The sequence below is a fragment of the Myodes glareolus genome, chromosome 26, assembly GCF_982192425.1.
Source record: "Myodes glareolus chromosome 26, mMyoGla1.1, whole genome shotgun sequence".
Lineage (NCBI taxonomy): Eukaryota > Metazoa > Chordata > Mammalia > Rodentia > Cricetidae > Myodes > Myodes glareolus.
Window position 1 is genome coordinate 12,586,609 of NC_142051.1, and position 21,300 is coordinate 12,607,908.

General features: G+C 46.8%; 1 protein-coding gene across 3 annotated transcripts; it reads left to right on the forward strand.

The window, feature by feature from the left end:
* Window positions 1–1,744: 1,744 nt before the first annotated feature.
* Pan2 (poly(A) specific ribonuclease subunit PAN2) lies at window positions 1,745–20,833 on the forward strand. Of its 3 annotated transcripts, none has more exons than XM_048418225.3 (26): window positions 1,745–1,901; window positions 2,497–2,895; window positions 7,030–7,199; window positions 7,296–7,416; window positions 7,576–7,653; window positions 8,016–8,283; window positions 9,168–9,510; window positions 9,697–9,793; window positions 11,189–11,308; window positions 11,472–11,591; window positions 11,824–11,952; window positions 12,082–12,281; window positions 12,381–12,517; window positions 12,620–12,726; window positions 12,877–12,975; window positions 13,256–13,326; window positions 13,431–13,575; window positions 13,866–14,009; window positions 14,124–14,183; window positions 14,809–14,899; window positions 16,266–16,423; window positions 16,523–16,666; window positions 16,836–17,015; window positions 17,986–18,079; window positions 19,038–19,235; window positions 19,928–20,833. In XM_048418225.3, exons 2-26 carry the CDS (start codon window positions 2,614–2,616, stop codon window positions 19,960–19,962), a joined length of 3,591 nt encoding a protein of 1,196 aa, XP_048274182.1. In that variant the 5' UTR covers window positions 1,745–1,901; window positions 2,497–2,613; the 3' UTR covers window positions 19,963–20,833. The 3 variants fall into 3 exon arrangements, with proteins under 3 accessions (XP_048274182.1, XP_048274183.1, XP_087758279.1); XM_048418226.3 differs by having other exon boundaries at window positions 12,384–12,517; XM_087902153.1 differs by lacking the exon at window positions 1,745–1,901 and adding an exon at window positions 2,103–2,126.
* Window positions 20,834–21,300: the final 467 nt, after the last annotated feature.

Below are 21,300 nucleotides of genomic sequence, written 5' to 3' on the forward strand. Positions count from 1 at the left end.
GTGTGTGTCACAGTCCATGAGTGAAGATGATAGATGTTGGGTGCCACTTTTTCCTTCCACCATGAGTCCCAGGGATGGGATTCAGGTGCTCACACATGGCAGCAGGAACCCGGCCTGCTGTGCCATCCTGAAAGGGTGGGGCTCAGGTGCTCACACATGGCAGCAGGGACCCGGCCTGCTGTGCCATCCTGAAAGCTTTCTTCACCTTTTTGAAAAGACATTTTTGCTTTGGGTTTTTTTTTTGGGGGGGGGGGTTGTTTTTTTTGAGACAAGGTCTTACTGTGTAGCTTTCCCTGGCCTGGAACTCACTAACTCACACAGATCTGTCTGTTGCTGTCTCCTGAGTGTTAGGTTTGCAATCCCACATAGCTTGGCTTTTGGCGGTTGTTGCTGTTGTTTTCAAACAGGGTTTCATGCAACCCTGGCTAGATTGGAACTTGCTATGTAGCAGAAACTAGCCTTGCACCCCTAATCCTCTTGCCTCTATCTTTGGATTACTGCCATTACAAGTACGTCCTCACTATTCCATAGCCCAGGAAATGCTGTAAAAGTTTATTATTGGTGAGGAATTTCTTCCACGGGCATCCCACAATTTGGCCTTTATACTATTTGTTTGCTGAAAGAGGGCTTCACTGTGTCGCCGGAACTTGCCTGGTGTCCTTGCTATGTAGTCTAATCTGGCCTTGAATTTGTAGGGTCCTCTTGCTTCTGCCTTAAGAAAGCAGAAATTGCTGGTGTGGACCATTACCTGTACATGACTTTTAAAAGCAGTAGCTGGGAGTCGGGCAGTGGTGGTGCATGCCTTTAATCCCAGCACTTGGGAGGCAGAGGCAGGCGGAACTCTGTGAGTTCTAGGCCAAGCTGGTCTATAGAACTAATTCCAGGACAGCCCAAAAACAGTAATGACAGCTGAGCTTGAGTGTCCTAAGACATCTCACAGCCCAGTCCAATTAATTCTAAAGCAGTTTAAGTCCCCAGAATAGGTTGGACATGGTGATATCCTCCCACAGAAGAATTAGGGACGGTCGGATCTCTGAGTTAGAGGCTAGTCAAGAATCCCCCAGAATGGTTGTTGATAGCGTTTGCATGCCTCAGTTGACTCAACCCACTCAACTTAACTGTTTATCTCCCTCTGAGGGACAATGTCTAACTCCATGATCTAGGGGAATTTGACAACCCGGGAGTCTTGTTTCTTGGGAAAATTATGGGGACCTCTGGGGACGATACAAACATGGATGGGAATTTCAGTTGGATGCCTTTAGAAATATAGAAAAGGTGGCCACTTGGGTCAACCTAGAAGTCATGCTCCTGCTTCCTTTTTCTTCTCCGTATCTAGCAGTCATAGGAAATGCCAGTGAGCTTCGGGACGCAGGGTCGGAGGCAGTGGCATGGCTCATAGGCACAGCAGGATGAAGGGGTAGACCCCGCTACGCCGGGAATACCCACCAGGCGCGTCCCCGTGCTTTGCCTCCGGCACTCCTCGGGCCAGTTTCTATTCGGAGAGCGCAAAGGCGTAGTTTCCAAGTCTAAAGTTAATTTCGTTTGACAAGGATGAAAACTGAAGGGATTACTTTTCATCACACCACGCAGCCCCGCGCCTGACTCAGTTTGTCCCCAGCGGCATTCCGTAACCTTGTTTTGACGGACCTCTTGCGTCACACGCCTCCTCCGGACGGATTGTACCTGGCTCTTCTTGATTGGCTGAGGCGAGTCCCAGGCCTCTGCTGATTGGACGCGACGACTGCCAATCCTCTGCCCGGCTTGCGGGGGTTAGGTTGAGCTAGAGGCGCGGGGGCGTAGTAGGGAAACTGGAATTTCCCGCGGAGCTGACGGCGCTTTCTCTCCCCCCCTACTCGTTTGAATTCCACGCGCTCCAAAATATCCGCCATGGAGAAATCTTGGTAATGACCCATTCCCCGTAAGCATCCCAGGAACACATTTGACCTTTGCCCTCCTCCTTCCCCTCCCGTCCCCTGCGCCGGGGGAGAATTCTGGGTAACCAGTTTCTCTGGTTCGCCCAAAGAATTCTGGGTAGCGATCTGTTTCTCTGCCTTCCCCTTCCCCCCCCTCCGCCCCGTTTGTGGGTAACTGGCCGTTCTTGTTACCCACCCCCTGGAGAATGCTGGGTAACCACTGTGAAGGATTCTGGGAAACTGACTTGTCGTGCTCCCTTCACTGCCCAACCCCTTCCCCTCACATCCAATTCTAGGAAGCAAGCATCTTAGATCTCTCTGCCAAACTCCATTCCCTATACCTGCTCCCTTCACCCTGTGGTTCATGAGAAAGGGAAGTCAGATTAGCTCGTGTGGTGGGATGCTAGGGAACTTAGAAAGTTTAGGGGTGCGGCGTGAAGGTCTCCCACCTTGCAGCACTGCCCGTGTCCCCCTCCTGCATGCTTCTTTCGTCTGTCTGGCAGTTTCGGCCCTTGTGCCAGCCTCATTGTCCTGTCCACATAGAAGACCCCAGCCCTGACTGAGGTGCCTCTCTCCCTTGCAGGCCAGGATGTCCATTCTAGGCCCATTGATGCTGTCCTCCTGAAGGCTGGGTCAGATGTCTGTAGGAGTCGTGGCAAGGGAGGGTGTGACTCGGGCCTGAGCATCGACCGTCATCGTCATGAACTTTGAGGGTCTGGATCCTGGACTGGCCGACTTTTCCCCAGCTATGCATTCCACCCTGGATCCAGTCTTGGATGCCCACCTGAACCCAAGTCTGCTACAGAATGTGGAGCTGGACCCAGAGGGAGTGGCCTTGGAGGCGCTTCCCGTCCAGGAATCCGTGCACATCATGGAAGGTGTCTACTCTGAATTGCACAGCGTGGTGGCTGAAGTGGGAGTCCCCGTGTCCGTCTCCCACTTTGACTTACATGAGGAGATGCTGTGGGTGGGGAGCCATGGGGTAAGAACGAGACCCTTTTCTGCAGCCTGAGAGGGTGGATTAGAAGTCTTTGCATGGAGTCAAAACTGAGTCGGAGTGCTGAGAGTTTGCTGGATCTCTTAAAACAAAAAGAAGGGAGTGGAGAAAGAACTGGAGAATCTGGGCTCTAGAGGTTGATTACGTATTTGGTCTCCTGAGGCATCCCACTTTGCCCGTTTGCCCATCCCTTGTCTTATTTTGAGACAACATCTCTCTCTATAGTCCAGGCTGGCTTGAACTCACAGCAATTCTCCTGCATTGCCTTATGTGTGCCACCGTATCTGACTGTTGTGTATTGTTTTTTGTTTGTTTGATTTTTTAAGACAGGGTCTCATATTTCCTGGTCTGATCTTGAACTTTATGTATAGCAAAGGACGATCTTGAGTTTCTGATCCTCCTGCCTCAGTCTCCTGAGTGCTGGGAATATAGGCACCAAAACCATGCTTGGTTCATGTAGTACTGGGGATAAAACCCAGTGCTTTTTCTGGGTAATAGGCAGGCATTCTACTCACTGAGCAATATTCCCACTCCTGGTTTTGGTTTCAAGACAGGGTTTTGCTATGTATCCTAGGCTAGCCTCAATTTGCAATCCTACTTTGATCTCCAGAGCATCGAGACCATAAGTGGTGTCACTAAGCGGAGTTCATGCCCAAGCTATAGTTTCTTACCCAGTTTAGAATTAGGAGCGGGGTGGGGGTTTGAAACAGGGTCTCACTATGTAGTACTTTCTTATCTGGGACTTCCTATACATCCCAGGGTGGCTTTGAACTAGGAGCAGCCTTGTCTGAACCTCAAAGTGCTGATATTTCTGACATGTACCAGGTCTACACCTGGCTTATTGTACCTACTGGAATCATTTTGTCTTCTCTCTCTGATTTTAGTCTCAGTGTTAATTTTAAAGTGTGTATTTATATATGCTGTGAAGCCAAATGGTTCCTGTAAGACCTTAGTTTACATATTTACCGTTTAATGATTCATGAATTGTTTTCCCATTAGGAGAAGTGATTTTTTTTTTCACTGATGTTTTCAGTTCAGTAAGGCATGTCTACTGCTGCACTAGGCACAAAGAATAAAACAGAATACAATGTAGACCTTAGATAGGTGTGGTTGTTCACACCCTGTAACCTTAATTTGGAGGCTGAGGCAGGAGGATGGCAAATTGTAGGCTAGCTTCGACAACTATATTAACCATCACCAATGAAACAAAGTTCCTGCTCTCACAGAATTCACAATATAGTGAGAGGAGAAAAGCACACAAATGAGTGATCACCTAGCCTTCAATATCAATGTAAAAGTATCTGTGAATGGTTGCAAGGGTCAGAAAGGGCCACAAAGTGAGGCTGAATGAGTCTTGGAAAAAAGGTGTGTGTGTTAAGTGCCTGTAGTCCTAGCATTGAGAGGAAACAGGCAGGAAGATGAGTTCAAGGCCATCACTGCCTACTTCACTGAGTTTGAAGCCATCCTGGGCTCCGTGAAACCTTGTCTCAAAAAATCAAAGCTGTAGTGAAGGGGAGGGAAGCGGCCTCAGCGTAGATTCCCACGGTGTCATACAGAGTGGGGAATGAGCGTTCAGGGGCCACAACTTCTTAAAACATGCTGGCCTTGCTGGGTGGCTCTGCTGCCATCTCTCCAATGTACTAAATAATTTGTCTTTGTTTGTTTTGAGTCAGTCTCCTTTATCCCAGGCGGGCTTTAAACTGGATTTGAAGCCAAGAATGACCTTGGACTTGTAGTACCTGGTTGAATTTTTTTTTTTTTTTTTTTTGGAGATAGGATTTCTCTTCATCCTTTTTCATTTCTTTCCCTGACTGTCTGACAGTCTTGGAACTCACTTTGTAGACCAGGCTAGACTCACACTCAGAGATTGGCCTCTCTTTACCTCCTCTGAGTGCTGGGATTCTAGGCAGGCACCACATGCCTGACTTTGAACTTAAACAACAAAAATAGACATATATTGGGCTGGAAGCTGAAAGGTAGGCACTTATTCATTTAATCTATATTCCCTTTATTTTTGTTTTTTATTGATTTTTATTGAGCTGTACATTTTTCTCTGCTCTCCTCCCTGCCTCTCCCCTCCCCTTCAACCCTCTCCTAAGGTCCCCATGCTCCAAATTTACTCAAGAGATCTTGTCTTTTTCCATTTATGATTAGAAACATGTATGTCTCTCTTAGGGTCCTCATTGTCTAGGTTCTCTGGGGTTGTGATTTGTAGGCTAGTTTTCTTTGCTTTATGTTTAAAAACCACTTATGAGTGAATACATATAATTATCTTTCTGGGTCTGGGTTACCTCACTCAAAATGATGTTATATTGCCTTTTTTAGCAGGATGAAGAGCACACAACATGAATTGGGGGTGTCAGTCAGTGATAGTACTTGCCTGGAATACAAGAGGCCTTGGGATCAAATCCCCCATATACACATAGTTCATGTGCCTAAGGCATGGGAAAATTCGGTTTTTCTAGTGTTTGAATGTAATCCCAGAACCTCCCCATGTAGGCAAGTCTTTTTCACTGAGCTATATCCCCACATTCTCAAACTAGTTAGTGAGCCAACTGCTGGGTACGAACTTGCTTGTAAGGCTTAGGTTTGGAATAAGCAGTTAAAAAACAAAACTCAGTTCATGAGTCAAGGCCAGGCATGGTGCAGGCTTTTAATTCCAGCATTTGGAAGGCAGAAACAGGCAGATTTCTGTGAGTTTGTGGCCAGCCTGGTCTACAAAGCAAGTTCCAGGACAGCCAGAGCTGCTTTAATAAAACAAAACAAAACAAAACAAACAAACAAAAAAGACAAGAGAATTGAAATGGGATTCAAGGTAGGCACATTGCCTATAATCTCAGCACTTGAGAAACCAAGGCAGATTACTATAAAGCCCAGGCCATCTAGTGCTGTGTAGCAAGAATCCATCTCAAAATAAAGTAAAAAAGGCTTGGGGACGTGTCTTAGCCAAGTATTTACCTAGTAGCGAAAAAACAAAAGTCAAGCACAAATGCATTTAAAGCAAAAAGCTCTTGAGAGCAAATGAGATTGCCTAGGAAGATAAAGTGAGAAGGCAGACCTTTCAGTCATTGAAAGAAGGGGAAGCTGGGTGTGGAGGCACACGCCTTCATTCCTCTTGAAGGGGCAGAGGCCTGACACCCAGGGCTGCATGATAAGCCCCTCTCTCTAACAAAAAAGGGGTGCACATAAGGAGCCAGAAAATGGAGACAGAAGGCAGGAGTGAGTGATTGACAGAGCAGGGAGGTGTGTTTCACAGTCTTGTGCTCTGGCCTATGGCTGTTGGCTCAGTGTGGGTCTCTCATGCTGGTAGAGATGAAGACTTAGACAAACTAAGAGGCAGGAGGGTCTCTGAGTTTGAAGCCAACCTGGTCTGTACAGCAAGTTCCAGGACAGCCAAGGCTACATAGACTGTGTTTCAAAAAGCAACAACAAAAAGATTTGGCCATGAAGCCAGTTCTCATCTCAGCACTCAGGAGGCCTAGGCAGGAGGATCAGTGTAACTGTGAGGACATCCTGGTCTGCACTGCAAGTGCCAAGCCACCCTGCACTCTATGAGACCCTATTTAAAAAAAAATACCACCCTAAGACTTTACTGTGGAACAAGTGGCCAGTGGAGGATCAGCTCGTGTCCTTGGCCTTCTGAAGAAACAAATCTCCAATTAACTGAAGCATTACCTATTGATTAGGGTCATTGTGAGAATGAAAGTTTATATAACTGTTTTGTGCTGGATATGCAAAAATAATTTGGGGCTGGAGGAATGGCTCCAGTTGGTTAAGGTCACTTGTCTTCCAGAGGATCCAGGTTTGAGTCCCAGCACCCACATGGCTATTCACAGTTGTCTGTAGCTCCCGGTCCAGGGTATCTGGTGCCCTCTTCCAGCCTGTCTGGGATACATACACAAATAAGAATAATAAAAACATCTTTAATACTATGTGGTACATTAGCATAAGGTATTAATCATTGCTTTTATCACTGAGAGTCCTGGTTCCTAGCTTTCTGCCTCAGTTGCCCCTAGACAGGAAGGACAGGGGAGAGGAGAGGAGAGGAATGTGCAGTCCTCACCATGTGTCCCAGGTGTTTCTGCCCCTCCACTCAGAGGTTGCTTTCATCCTTGCTAGGGCCACGCCACTTCCTTCTTCGGCCCAGCCTTGGAGCGCTACTCATCCTTCCAAGTCAATGGCAGCGATGACATTCGGCAAATCCAGAGCCTGGAGAATGGTATCCTTTTCCTCACCAAGAACAACCTCAAGTACATGGCCCGTGGGGGGCTCATCATATTTGACTATTTGTAAGTGGTCTTCCAACTCAGCTGGGAAAGGGAGAACCCCAGGAAGCTAGGATTGGCAGCTGGTGAGCCCCTGGCCTGTTGGCCCTTCTCACGCAGGCTGGATGAGGGTGAGGACATGCACAGTCTCCTGCTCACTGACAGCAGCACTCTGCTCATCGGCGGGCTGCAGAACCACGTGCTGGAGATTGACCTGAACACTGTCCAGGAGACTCAGAAGGTGCAAACCTGGGTTGAACCCAGGAAAAACCTGTGTGGGACCTGAGGTCATGGTGGCGGTGTGCTTGGGCCGGAAATGCGTTGATATATCATGTGACTTCTCTGTCCCTTAGTCTGTGGGGCATGTCATCTCACTGGTTTCTCTTGCTTCTTTCTCCAGTATGCAGTGGAGATACCCGGAGTCACCATCATGAGACAGACAAATCGCTTCTTTTTCTGTGGCCATACATCTGGCAAGGTAACCGGATTCCGTGGTCCTCCACCACAGGCCTGGTTTCACTAGATACTGGGGTCTGCTTTCCCCAGTTGGATTCAAGATGAGGGGTGTGAAGGATGACACCTCTTCCTGCTTAGTGTGTTACTCTGTGCCTGAGATTTTCTTGGATCCTGACATTTTCTACAGCTAGTGCCTTGGAGGCAAAAGGTGAAGGAATTCTTTGGGGCGTCCCTTCTATTTCCTGGCTTTCCTCTCTGCCTCTCTTTACTCTGTCAGTATCCCGAACCTTTGTCCTCTTTGGCAGGATGTTTGCAGGATTAATTAGGTGGCGGAGTCTCCTCCCTGTCACAGAGGTGGCAGGTAACAGTTTTTCTCTTTTTCAGGTTTCCCTGCGAGACCTCCGCAGTTTTAAAGTGGAGCATGAATTCGATGCCTTCTCAGGGAGTCTGTCAGATTTTGATGTTCATGGCAACCTGCTGGCTGCCTGTGGTTTCTCTAGCCGCCTCACCGGCCTGGCCTGTGACCGTTTCCTCAAGGTGTATGACTTACGCATGATGCGTGCCATCACACCACTTCAAGTCCACGTGGACCCTGCCTTCCTGCGTTTCATCCCTACGTACACCTCCCGCCTTGCTATCATCTCCCAGTCGGGTATAGAAGGGGTCAGCACTGGGGAGGGCAGGTGGTGAGCAGAGAACTCGCCCACCAGAAAGAATCCCCATATGCCTCTTTGCTGGGGATAGAAATAACCATGTCCCAGGCTCCCAGGTTTTCACTTGGGTTCATCCATGCAAATTCAATCCATGCCTGGGCTACAGAACTAATTGAAAGCCTACCTGGGCACCATAGTGATACTCTGTCTTGAAAAAGAAAAACAAGGCGGGCCGGAGCTGTAGCTGAGTGACAGAACGGTTGCCCACAGGTGCCGAGCTGTGACTTCAGTCTCAGAGTAAGTTAAAAACAAAAGTAGGAGGAGACTCAGTGAGAAAAGACCTCAGCGACTGAGATTGTTTACTGCTTTTATGGAGGGTCAGAGTGGAATTCCCAGCACCTACATTAGCATGCTTCAGAGGATCTGATGCCCTCTTCTAGCCTCTGCACCCTTGCACTTGTGTGAATCCCACATGCAGACACACACATGTACACATGATTGAGAAATAAGTCTTAGCTGAGCACGACGACACACACCTTTCATCCTAGCACACAGGAGGCAGAGACAGGCAGATTTCTGAATTTGAGGCCAGCCTGGTCCACAGAGCGAGGTCCAGGACAATCAGGGCTATACAGAGAAACCCTGTCTTAGAGGGAAAAAATTTCTTAAAATTAAAAAAAAAACCCTAAATAAAATAACTTGAGAATTGCCCTTAGATGGGGAGTAAAGTTTCTGTGCCAATGAGAAGACATGAGACGGCGTTCTCTTTGTGTCTAGGCACAGAATGTTGGTGTCCATCTCCCTGATAATAAAGAGGGTAAAGGGTTTCTTCTCTTTGCACTTTTCACGGCTCACTGGTCTGGCTTTTCTTTCTCTCTCCTAGGTCAGTGCCAGTTTTGTGAGCCCACAGGCCTGGCCAACCCAGCCGACATCTTTCATGTGAGTGCCGTGGGCTCTCTGCTGATGACTTTTGATGTGTCAGCCAGCAAGCAGGCTCTGGCCTTTGGGGATTCTGAGGGCTGTGTGCATCTCTGGACTGATTCCCCTGAACCGTCCTTCAACCCCTACTCCCGGGAGACTGAATTTGCTTTGCCCTGTCTTGTGGACACATTGCCGCCTCTGGACTGGAGCCAGGACCTGCTGCCTCTCTCCCTTATTCCTGTTCCTCTCACCACTGACACGCTGCTCTCCGACTGGCCTGCTGCCAACTCCGCTCCTGCTCCCAGGTTGTACCTCACCCCTGGGCGGGGGGGAGACCCAGGGAAATAGACGCTCTGTTAGCCTGATTATTAGTCCACTGCTATGGTTATTTTTGTCTGCCTTAAAGGCTTTGTTTCCCTTTCTGAACCCATGGGTTGGGAAAGACATGGGTGGCTGTCGTGACCCTTCAAGCCAGCGACACTGGGTTATAGGCGAGCACCACCTGTGGATGCAGAAATTCTTCGAACCATGAAGAAAGTGGGCTTCATTGGCTACGCGCCCAACCCTCGCACCAGGCTGCGCAATCAGGTGTGTTCAGAGGGGAGCCTACTGTGTTCTCTTACCTTTTACTAGTTTTTGTTTCATTTTTAGATAGTAAAGGTTTAGGGTATGTGAACAGAATTCAAGGAGCTATGCTTTTCTAAGTCAGAGATGATGAGGTTTTATCCCTTAGGAAAGTTATTTGGTTGAAGATAAGACATTAGCAACATCAGAAATTATTTATATCTCGGTTTTAAATGCCAAAAGAATGTCATTAACGTTCTCCCAGAACTTTTCAGAGGGAAGCTGTTACTTAGGCTGGAGCAGTTAAGGGCAACGTAACAGATAGATAGGTAAATGGTCATGGAGGTGAAAATGTTGACAATGAGAGTAGTCACTGTTCAGTGGGTGTTCAGGAGATAAATGGTGGTGGTGTAAAATTACAGCATTTATGCCAATTTTATAAACTTTAAAATTCATTAAAAATTTTATTATTGTATAGGTGTGTGTGTGTGTGTGTGTGTGTGTGTGTGTGTGTGTCACAAGCACATGTGGAGGTCAGAGGAATTAATTCTTCCATCTACCTTGAGATCTGGGGCTTGAACTGGGGTCGTTAGGTTTACTCTGCCCCAAATTTATAATCTTTTACAGTGTAATATGGTAATATGTGTTACTTTCCTTTTTTAAAAATTTTGTTTTATGTGCATTGGTGTGAAAGTGTCAGATCCCTTGGAACTGGAGTTTCACACAGTTGTGAGCTGCCATGTGTGTGTTGGGAATTGAACTCAGGACCTCTGGAAGAGCAGCCAGTGCTCTTAACAGTGGAGCCATCTCTCCAACCCATGTGTTACTTTTCTGAGACAAACCAAAGGCATATCTCTCTATGTTCTTTCTGTCTCTGTTGGCAGCATTTTAGTGGAAGATCTTTTATGTGTTTGTAGTAGACAAAAATAAACTAGATGGCAGGCATGTTGGTTTTTTAAAATCATAAACCATGTCCAAATTAAACTTAATTGCATTTCTTTAACCAATGTGGATATATTTCTGTAAGCACAGTTATGTTGAAAGATAGAAAAAAAAGGAATTAAGTGAGCACAAGGTGAGGTGGCATACATTGGCCATCCCAGCCCTGGGTGGCTGGACAGGTCAAGGGTTGGCCACATATTGAATTTGAGGCCAGCCTTGACTACATGAGACCCTGCCTTAAAGCAAACAAAATAACAGAGTCGGTTGTGGTGGCACGTGCCTTTAATTCCAGCACTTAGGAGGCAAAGGCGGAATTCGAGGCCAGCTTGGTCTACATACTGAAATCCAGGCCAACAAGGGGTAGTGAGACCCCGTCTCAAAACAAAAGACAGAAACAGACAGGAAAAAGTAAAGGGGAAGCCAAAGCTGCTTAAGACATCCAACAGAGTTCCTCTTTTTTCAAAAAACAAACCCTAGATTCCCTATCGACTAAAGGAGTCGGACAATGAATTTGACAACTTCAGCCAAGTCACAGAGTCACCGATAGGGCGAGAAGAAGAGCCACACCTGCACATGGTTTCTAAGAAGTACCGAAAGGTGCTGGGGACACTGATTCAGGGCGCTTGTGGGATGTGGGGGGAAAGGGTATTATATGGAAAATCATTGAGTCTAATGAATAAGTCTCCTCTACAACTCTAGACCCAGGAGGGAGGTTCTAGATAAAGATTTGACTCATTCTGCTCAAACTATTCTGCCTTAGGTAACCATCAAATATTCCAAGCTAGGGCTGGAAGACTTTGACTTCAAACACTACAATAAGACACTGTTTGCTGGATTAGAGCCCCATATCCCCAATGCCTACTGTAACTGCATGATCCAGGTAAGGGCTGGCTCATCCTGAGCTTGAACACGCTTCCTGCCTTTCTTTATTCCCATCGTCCCTTAGCCTGCTCTGCTCTTTCTAGGTCTCCTATGTACCCCCGTACCTTCAAGTCTCCTCTGTGAGCTCCTTAGCTTCAGTGGAGCCCTGCTTTGTATTGCAGTGGCTCACAGAGCACCCCATCTTTCCCCCTCCCAGTTTCCTGCACCAGCTCTCCTGCTCTTCCCTCCAGGTGCTCTATTTCTTGGAGCCTGTTCGTTGTCTGATCCAGAACCACCTTTGCCAGAAGGAGTTCTGCCTGGCCTGTGAGCTCGGCTTCCTTTTCCATATGCTGGAGCTTTCTCGTGGCGATCCTTGTCAGGTCCGTCCTTTGAGTCTGGGGACACCGAAAAGGGCAAGGGACAGAAGATGGACGGTTGAAAAGAGCATCGCCGTGCAAATGGCACAGAACAGAAAGTAACCCGTTTTCATCAACATAACCCTCTTCCAGGGCAGTAATTTTCTTCGAGCCTTCCGCACGATTCCCGAGGCCTCAGCACTGGGTCTCATTCTGGCTGATTCGGATGAGGCTTCAGGCAAGGGCAACCTGGCCAGGCTTATCCAGAGGTGGAACCGCTTCATTCTCACTCAGCTGCACCAGGATATGCAGGAGCTAGAAGTCCCCCAGGCTTATCGAGGTGCTGGAGGAAGGTATGGAGCTGGATGAGAATAATGCCACCAGAGCAGGCCCCTCTGAGACTTCAAGGGTCTTCTAACCCTCTGTATATATGCTGCCCTCTCCTCTCTCAGCAGTTTCTGTTCTTCAGGGGACTCTGTCATCGGGCAACTGTTCAGCTGTGAGATGGAGAACTGCAGCCTCTGCCGCTGTGGCAGCGAGACTGTGCGAGCCTCATCCACTCTGCTCTTCACCCTCTCCTACCCCGAGGGTAGCGTCTGTGGTGGACCCTGCGGCTGGGCAACACCTTAGTGGGTGTGGGGGCCGTGGGTGGAGGGGAGAGCTTGGAGTGAAGTATCCAGTTTCTCCTCAGATAAAGCCGGGAAGAACTATGACTTTGCTCACATCCTGAAGCGAAGTATCTGCCTGGAGCAGAACACGCAGGCCTGGTGTGACAGCTGTGAGAAGTACCAGCCCACAGTGAGTGGCTGGGGTCTGTGGTCTGCCTCAGGGCACTGTTAGCATCGCCTTGCAGGGATCTAAGGGAGTGGGAAGAGGAACTCCAGGTTTACCAACCCCGTCTAGGTTTCTTTTTCTATAGACTCTGCCGTTTCTTATTTCATTCTTCAGATTCAGACCCGCAACATCCGACATCTGCCAGACATTCTTGTCATTAACTGTGAAGTGAACAGCTCAAAAGAGGCCGATTTCTGGAGATCACAAGCTGAGGTGATGATTGCAAATGAGACTTTTTCTTTTTTTTTTTGGTTTTTTCGAGACAGAGTTTCTCTATGTCTTTGCTGTCCTGGAACTTGCTTTGTAGACCAGGCTGACCTCAAACTCAGAGATGGGCCTGCCTCCGCCTCTCGAGTGCTGGGATTAAAGCGTGCACCAACACCCCATGGTTGGAAGCAGGACTTTTGAGGCGTTCTTTTTATTTTTATTACTTGTTTTACTTCTATGTATGATTATGTTCTTAGGAATATTGATATCTTTCCTATGTGTTCAGGTTGCCTTCAAAATAGCGGTAAAGAAATACGGTGGGGATATTAAGAACAAGGAGTTTACTTTGGCTGACCGGTAGGTACCATGTTAGAGTTATCAAATGGTGGGACTACTTGGTGATCCCTCTGTTAATTGGCTAGATAGCTTCAGAGCACATTTCTCATTCTTCTGTCTAATAGGAAGGAACCAAGGAGTCCAGAGGGCTTGCTGTGTTCCTCCATTGAGGAGCTGAAGAATGTCTGGCTTCCGTTTTCCATTCGCATGAAGATGACCAAGAACAAAGGGCTGGATGTTTACAATTGGACTGATGGGGATGAGATGCAGGTTGTTGGAAAAATGGGGAGAAGAGAGGGAGCGAGGGAGTGAAGGCAGGGCAGAAGGCAAGGGAATGGTGGAACTCGGGATCAAGGATAAGAATAAAGGGTGTCTACCAGTTGTGGGGTTTTCCAGAATAACTCAGTTTAGTGTTGGGAAGTCATAGCTGAACTAAGATGAAGATAACCTGCCCTGACTCCCCATTCCCAGAACTCCCTACCCTCTTCCCTTTATCCCCATCCCCCATCCCAAACCCCAGTCCTTCAACATAGCTTAGTAGCCTGGGTACCCCCTCACAGTGGGGTCCATCCAGGGCAGAGGAGGAGCATGGTGTCTATGTGTATGACCTGATGGCTACTGTGGTACACATCCTGGACTCACGAACAGGAGGCAGCTTGGTGGCTCACATCAAAGTAGGCGAGACCTACCACCAGCGCAAGGAGGTGAGCCCCATGGTACAGGAAACACTCCTGGAGGAGATGGCTGCAGTGCCGTCCCAGGGCTGGCCCTGCACTTCTGGTATAAGTAGACCAGCTGTCACTGCTCTCTCTCCACAGGGTGTGACTCACCAGCAGTGGTATCTTTTCAATGACTTTCTTATTGAACCTATTGATAAGGTAAATCAAAACATTTCTGTTCCCCCTTTCATGGGATGATAGAGAGTCTCTAATTCACTAGGCTTCTGCCTTAGCCTCCAGGGTGCAGGGATTACAGGTGTAATTGCAGCTCCATTCCCCCTTTTTATCCACCCGTCTTTGTTAGTATTCCTTTCCTTGTTTGTTTGTTTTTGTTTTTGTTTTTTGAGACAGGGTTTCTCTTTAGCTTTGGAGTCTGTCTTAGCACTTGCTGTGTAGACCAGGCTAGCATTGAACTCACAGAGATCTGCCTGCCTCTGCCCCCCTGAGTGCTGGGATTAAAGGGTTGTGCCACCACCACCAGCTAGCTTTCTTTATTCTCAGGCCCCTAATGAGTCCTGCAAGGTTCACAATGGAAGGAGGAATTTGGAAATGAATGGTGTCAGGGAAAAAAAAAAAATGTTTTTTTAAATAGCACCTGGGTCCTGGCCTCTGCCTGTCTTGATGAGAAGTAATGAGATACATTGTTATAATAGGACACAATATTGTTTCTTTTCTAGAGAGTGGGGAATTTTAGTGCTGGGGATTAACCAAGAGCCTATGCACAATAGGCAAGCACTCTATCACTAAGCTACCCCTCCGGCTCCTTGTGTTTTACCTCCTCTAGTATGAAGCTGTGCAGTTTGACATGAATTGGAAAGTACCTGCTATCCTGTATTACGTCAAAAGGAATCTCAATTCCAGATACAACCTGAACAGTAAGTGACGTAGGGTAGCCCAAAGGCTTAGGCAGTTTCAGTTGAACTTCAAGAGAAAACCTGGGGGATATCGTTGTAGTGCTGAGGGTTGCTGACTGGTGGTAACGCGTCCAGGCCTAGTAAAGAAACTGCTGCTGATCAGGTCTTAGGTTTAGAAGGGGCTGGAGAGGGTAATTCTTGCTTGTAATCCCAGCACTCAAAAGGCTGTGGCAGGAGGATTGACATGAGTTCAAGGATCACCTGGACTACATTGTCAGTTCAAGGCCAACCTGGGCTATAGAGTGGGAACCATTTTCAAAAACACAAAATGAAATTAACTAATTAATTAATTTTGAAGCTGGAAATTCTGAGGGTGAAGTGCGGAACGAAGGAGGAAGCTTTCTAAAAATGACTTTGGTGATGATTTTGATTCTAAGTATTCCTACCTCCTTTTCGTAGTGGTTTGAATGAGAACTGCCCCAAAGGATATCTTTTCACATGCTACTTATTACTGTGTTTATTTATTGTTACTGTGTGTGCAGGCCAAGGGACAACTTTGTAGCCTCAGTTCTCCGGTCCACCTATGTTGTCAGGCCACTACTGAGCCTGGCAGCTGCCACTGCAGCCCTTGTCAGATGGGTATCTTTTCAGGGGGATTTGCTACCTTTAGACAATAGTTTCTCTGTGGCTTTGCTTTTCTGGATTTTGTAAGCTAAGGTTCAAAGTGAAAATCTTTCTCTTTCCAACCATTTCTATCTTTTTCTTGGTCTACTTCTTGATAATTTTCTGATTTGATCTGCTGTGCTATAGCAGACTATGATATAGTCTTTTTAAATTTTTTTGTTACATTTTAATTTACTATCTGTGTGTATTAATATATTATATATATAGTGTGTATTAGTACCACACACAGCACAGATGTGGACATGAGAGTAGTTTGTGGAAATAGGTCTTTTCCTTCCTCTATGTGGGTTCTGGGGATCAATCTTAGGTTGTCAGTCTTGGCAGTGAGTATCTTTACCTACCGAGTTGTCTGGCCAGCCCAGATACTCTCCTTTTACTCAATTTCTTTGGTTATCAAGAAATCACAATAGTGCTGGAGAGATGGCTCAGAGATTAAGAGCACTGGCTGCTCTCCCAGAGGTCCATAAGTTCAATTCCCAGCAAGCACATGGTGGCTCACAACCAACTGTAATGAGATCTGGTGCCCTCTTCTGGGCTGCAGGCATACATGCAGGCAGAACACTGGATACATGATAAATAAATAAATCTTTAAAGAGTGAGAGAGAGAGATCACAATATAGATCAGTGGCCTCTGAGCAGCCATCCTGGGGTCTCCCCCTAGCCATTTCTCCAGCTCCGGTCTTTCCTGCATTCTCCTTTTCAGTCAAGAACCCTATTGAGGCTAGTGTGCTGCTGGCAGAAGCCTCGTTGGCACGGAAGCAGCGGAAAACACATACTACCTTTATTCCACTGATGCTGAATGAGATGCCACAGGTTGGGGACCTGGTGGGCCTTGATGCTGAGTTTGTCACTCTTAATGAGGTAACTACAACTAAAAAGATGGGACATAGGAACAGAACTCTGAGGATATCAGTAAGTTTAAGTATTTCTCTGATGTCTGTGTTAATTCTTGTGACATAGGAAGAAGCAGAGTTACGCAGTGATGGTACCAAGTCTACCATTAAACCAAGCCAGATGTCAGTAGCAAGGATCACCTGTGTTCGGGGCCAAGGGCCTAATGAGGGTATCCCCTTCATTGATGACTACATCTCTACCCAGGAGCAGGTATTAGAATATAAAGGGACCACTGAAGTCAACCCTGTGTTTGCATAGCTTATCTGAGAACCCTGGAAACAGCCCTGTGTTAGCATAGAATGTCTGAGAACGCTGGGGAGAATGGTAGGAAGAGACGACATCTCGTGTCCCATTGATTTGTCTTTCTCTCTGTCCCTAGGTAGTAGATTACCTGACTCAGTACTCGGGGATAAAGCCAGGTGACCTTGATGCCAAAATTTCCTCCAAGCACCTCACAACTCTCAAGTCTACCTACTTAAAGCTTCGTTTTCTCATTGATATTGGAGTCAAGTTTGTGGGTCATGGTCTGCAGAAGGACTTCCGGGTCATCAACCTCATGGTTCGGACAGGGTTTATTTAGAAGTGTTTTTGTTGTTACTACTGTTGTTTTTTCTTTTCTTTTTTCTTTTATTTGCCTTTTTGTTTTAGTTCTTTGAGACAGGGTTTCTCTGGGCAGCCCTGGCTGTCCTGAACTCACTCTGTAGACCAGGCTGGCCTCGAACTCACAGAGATCTATCTGCCTCTTCCTCTCGAGTACTGGGGTTAAAGGTGTGCGCCACCACCGCACGGTATTACTGTTGTTTCTTGTTTCATTTTTGTTTGTTTGTTTGTTTATTTTGACACAGGTTCTCACTGTGTAGCTCTGACTGCCCTGTAACTAGTTATGTTGAGCATGCCAGCTTCAAACTCACAGAAATGCACCTGCCTTCTCCTGAGTATTAGGATTAAAGTCATACGCCCCCATGCCTGGCATCTTTTCTTCTTTAATGTACAGCCTTCTTTCCTCACAATCTGTTCTTACCACTCCCATGCACCATACTTTAAAAACAAAATTACATTTATGTGTGTGTGTGTGTGTGTGTGTGTGTGTCTGCGTGCTCATACAGCTCCTGAGAGTCCCACATTGCATGTGTAGAGGTCAGAGGACAACTTGTGGAAGTGGATTCTCTCCTTCCATCGTGCTGATCCTTGGGATTGTCAGGCTTGGTGGCAATGCCTTTACCAGCTGAGCCATCTTGCTGACTTAGGAGTTACTTTTTTATTTTTTATTTTTTGGTTTTTTGAGACAGGGGTTCTCTGTAGCTTTGGAGCCTGTCCTGTAACTAACTCTTGTAGACCAGGAGTTGGCCTGAAACTTACAGAGATCTGCCTGCCTCTGCCTCCCGAGTGCTAGGATTAAAGGTGTACGTCACCACTGTCCAGCAGGAGTTACTTTTGAAGGTGGACTTCTTAGTGTATATATTTTGTGTTAAGAGTGGGAGAGTATGGATCATTTATCTTAAGTCTTCTGCTCTTTTGATCCCTGCCAGGTGCCCAAGGACCAAGTTCTTGACACAGTCTACCTGTTCCACATGCCCCGAAAGCGAATGATTTCCCTACGGTTTCTCGCTTGGTACTTTCTAGGTGAGCTGCTCTACCTTGTATACCCTGTATGTACTGATTAATAGTAGAGAGCACTGGGGGCAGGGTATAGAGCTCAGTCGATAGTATTTGCCCTATTGGACATGGTGGTACATGCGTGCCTGCAGCCATAACTCAGGATTTGTAGACACCGAAGAAACACAAATTCAACATTGGTCTCAGCTATAGCTAATGAGTTCAAGAACAGCCTGGGCTACAGAAGACCTTGTCTTCATAAGGAGGCTAATGCTTTCAGCTATAGAAATCTGAAGCCAGCCTGGGCCATACTGGGAGATACTGTCTTAAAAAGTTTTGCCAGGCACTGGTGGCACACGCCTTTAAACCCAGCACATGAGAGGCAGAGGCAGGCAGATTTCTGAGTTCGAGGTCAGCCTGGTCTACAGAGTGAGTTCCAGAACAGCCAGGACTGTTACCATGTCTTGAAAAACCAAAAAACCAACAACAAAAACAGAAGCAAAAACTCCAACAGAAACAGAGCAGGGGTCTTTGGAATGAAGAGCAGTTAGTGATTTCTCAGCTTAGAATTAAAGTGTGTTTTCTGCTAATGGTTTCAGGCAGCTGTCAGTAACATATTTTTTGGGGCTGAAGAGTTGGCTGTATGGTTAAGAGGTACCTTTTGCTCTTGCAGAGGACCTACAGGTTCAGTTCCCAGTACTCACATGGTGGCTCAGAACCATCTATAACTCCAGTTCCAGGGAATCTGGAGCTCTCTTCTGACCTCCATGGTCACCATGCACACCTACACACCCACCTGTACATAAATACATGCAGGCAAACACTTGATACATATAAAATAAATCTAAAATAATTGGAAAAAAAAAGATGTTTTCTGGGAGACTGGGAATCTGCATGGGATTAGGGGAACCTGTAGGGGAGTTTTCTGGGTGTCAGAAATGGAGTACCTCCTTTATGAGGTCCTTAAGCATTGTATTTTATGCAGACCTGAAGATTCAAGGTGAGACCCATGACAGCATTGAGGATGCCCGCACAGCACTTCAACTCTACCGGAAGTACCTGGAGCTGAGCAAGAACGGCACTGAACCCGAGTCCTTCCACAAGGTGCTCAAGGGTCTTTATGAGAAGGGCCGGAAGATGGACTGGAAGGTGCCTGAGCCTGAAAGCCAGACAAGTCCCAAGAGTAAGGCTGGGTTGAGACCAGGGAAGCTGGAGTGGGTGGGTTTTGGTGGCATGTACTCCTACCTCCTACTCATGAAGCAACTGACCGTTTACAGATCACCTCATTTTCTTTTCTTTCTTTCTTTCTGTCTTTTTTTTTTTTTTTTCGAGACAGTATTTCTCTGTAACTTTGGAACATGTCCCAGAACTAGCTTTTGTAGACCAGGCTGGCCTCAAACTCACAGAGATCTGCCTGCCTATGCCTCCCGAGTGCTGGGATTAAAGGCATGGTATTTTTCGAGACAGGGTTTCTCTGTAGCTTTGGAGCCTGGTCACAGAACTAGCCCTTGTAGACCAGACTAGTCTCGAACTCAGAGATCCACCTTCCTCTGCCTCCTGAGTGCTGGGATTAAAGGCGTGCACCACCACTGCCCAGCTATTTATTTATTTATTTTTTTGTATAGGAGCATTCTTTATTTTTTTTTAATTGATATATATTGAGCTCTACATTTTTCTCTACTTCTGTCCCTGCCTCTCCCCTCCCCCCTGGACTTTATTTTTTAAATTATCCATTGGTCTAAAGCCAGTTGCCCAGCCTAAAATGTCTGAAGAAGATCCATGCTGTGCCCTCCTCTTCCTTGTGTTCTGTCTTCATAGTAAGTGTCTCGATGCTGTCTCTGCTCACCCTTTGTTTCCCTGGTTGTCTCCTGACAGATACAGCTGTCTTCCCCTCAGTGTTGGCACTTTGAGCTGCCCTTGCCTGAGAGACGGCTTCTCCACTCCAGAACTGGATCTGCTCAGGGCCTGCAGATGGTGCTGTTCACAGAACTGGAAAGCAGCAAAACTGTCCCAGTCGGTCTGGAAGCCAGATTCCCTCCTTATCCTCTGCAAAGCCTAAATTGACCCAGGGGAAAATACTTGGTATTCTTTTTTGTTTTGTTTGTTTTTTTTCGAGACAGGGTTTCTCTGTAGCATTGGAGCCTGTCCTAGAACTAGCTCTTGTAGATCAGGCTGGCCTCGAACTCAGAGATCCGCCTGCCTCTGCCTCCCAAGTGCTGGGATTAAAGGCGTGCACCACCACTGCCCAGCAATACTTGGTATTCTTAATAAATATCCTGGATTATTGATATCTAAACAAAAAGCTCCTAGAATAGGGCTGAAGAGATGACTCAGAGGTAAAGGGCACTGGCTGCTCTTCCAGAGGTCCTGAGTTCAAGTCCCAGCAATCAATCTGGTGCCCTCTTCTGGTGTGCAGGCATACATGCAGGCAGAACACTGCATACATAATAAATCTTTTTTTAAAAATGAAAAAAAAGCTCCTAGACTCAGAACTCTGAGTCCCCAGCCAGCGAGAGAGCTGAAATCCTGGACAGTGCCGGTACAAGAGATGCAGACAGCACAAGCCTCCTGCTGCCTGGGAGATGATGGACCAGCGTATGGACTCCTAACGGGCCAATCAAACCAGTGTGGAGGAAGCTGAGCTACGGCTTCATTCCCGCCGAGAGCTGACAAGTATCTGTCTTCCATACATTCTATCTTGAGTTTTGTTTTATTTTTTAAGAAAATTTGCTTAAAAAGGCATGTTTTATAAAATAAAAATATTTTTATCTCATTAGAAAACTGCTGGTGTGGGTTCTTTGACTTCTGCCCTCCCCTCTGTTTTATTCATCGTTCACCGAACAAAGACAAAAATTGTGTTCAGATTCACACTTTGAAATGAAGGTTGAGCCGGGTGGTGGTGGCGCACACCTTTAATCCCAGCACTCAGAGGCAGAGGCAGGCAGATCTCTGTGAGTTTGAGGCCAGCCTGTTCTACAAGAGCTAGTTCCAGGACAGGCTCTAAAGCTACAGAGAAACCCTGTCTCAAAAAACAAAAACAAACAAACAAAAAAAATGAAAGTTGGAGTCTGAAATGGGTGGAAACAGGGAGAATATAATTTTCCCTGGACAGTGTTTGGTCTTTGCTGTAGTTACCTAACACCTTAAAGACAGAAGATAAATCCAGTTTATCTTAAGACCTGTGGAACCAGGCTTGGTGTCTACCTGTAATCCTAACAGTTCTGACTAGCCAGGGATGGGGAGTTGAG

Coding starts and splice junctions, on each gene's coding strand:
- Pan2 (XM_048418225.3), top strand. CDS start 2,614: ATGAACTTTGAGGGTCTGGATCCTGGACTGGCCGACTTTTCCCCAGCT. Junction 2,896..7,029: donor TGTGGGTGGGGAGCCATGGG/GTAAGAACGAGA, acceptor CATCCTTGCTAG/GGCCACGCCACTTCCTTCTT. Junction 13,576..13,865: donor CTGATGGGGATGAGATGCAG/GTTGTTGGAAAA, acceptor ACCCCCTCACAG/TGGGGTCCATCCAGGGCAGA.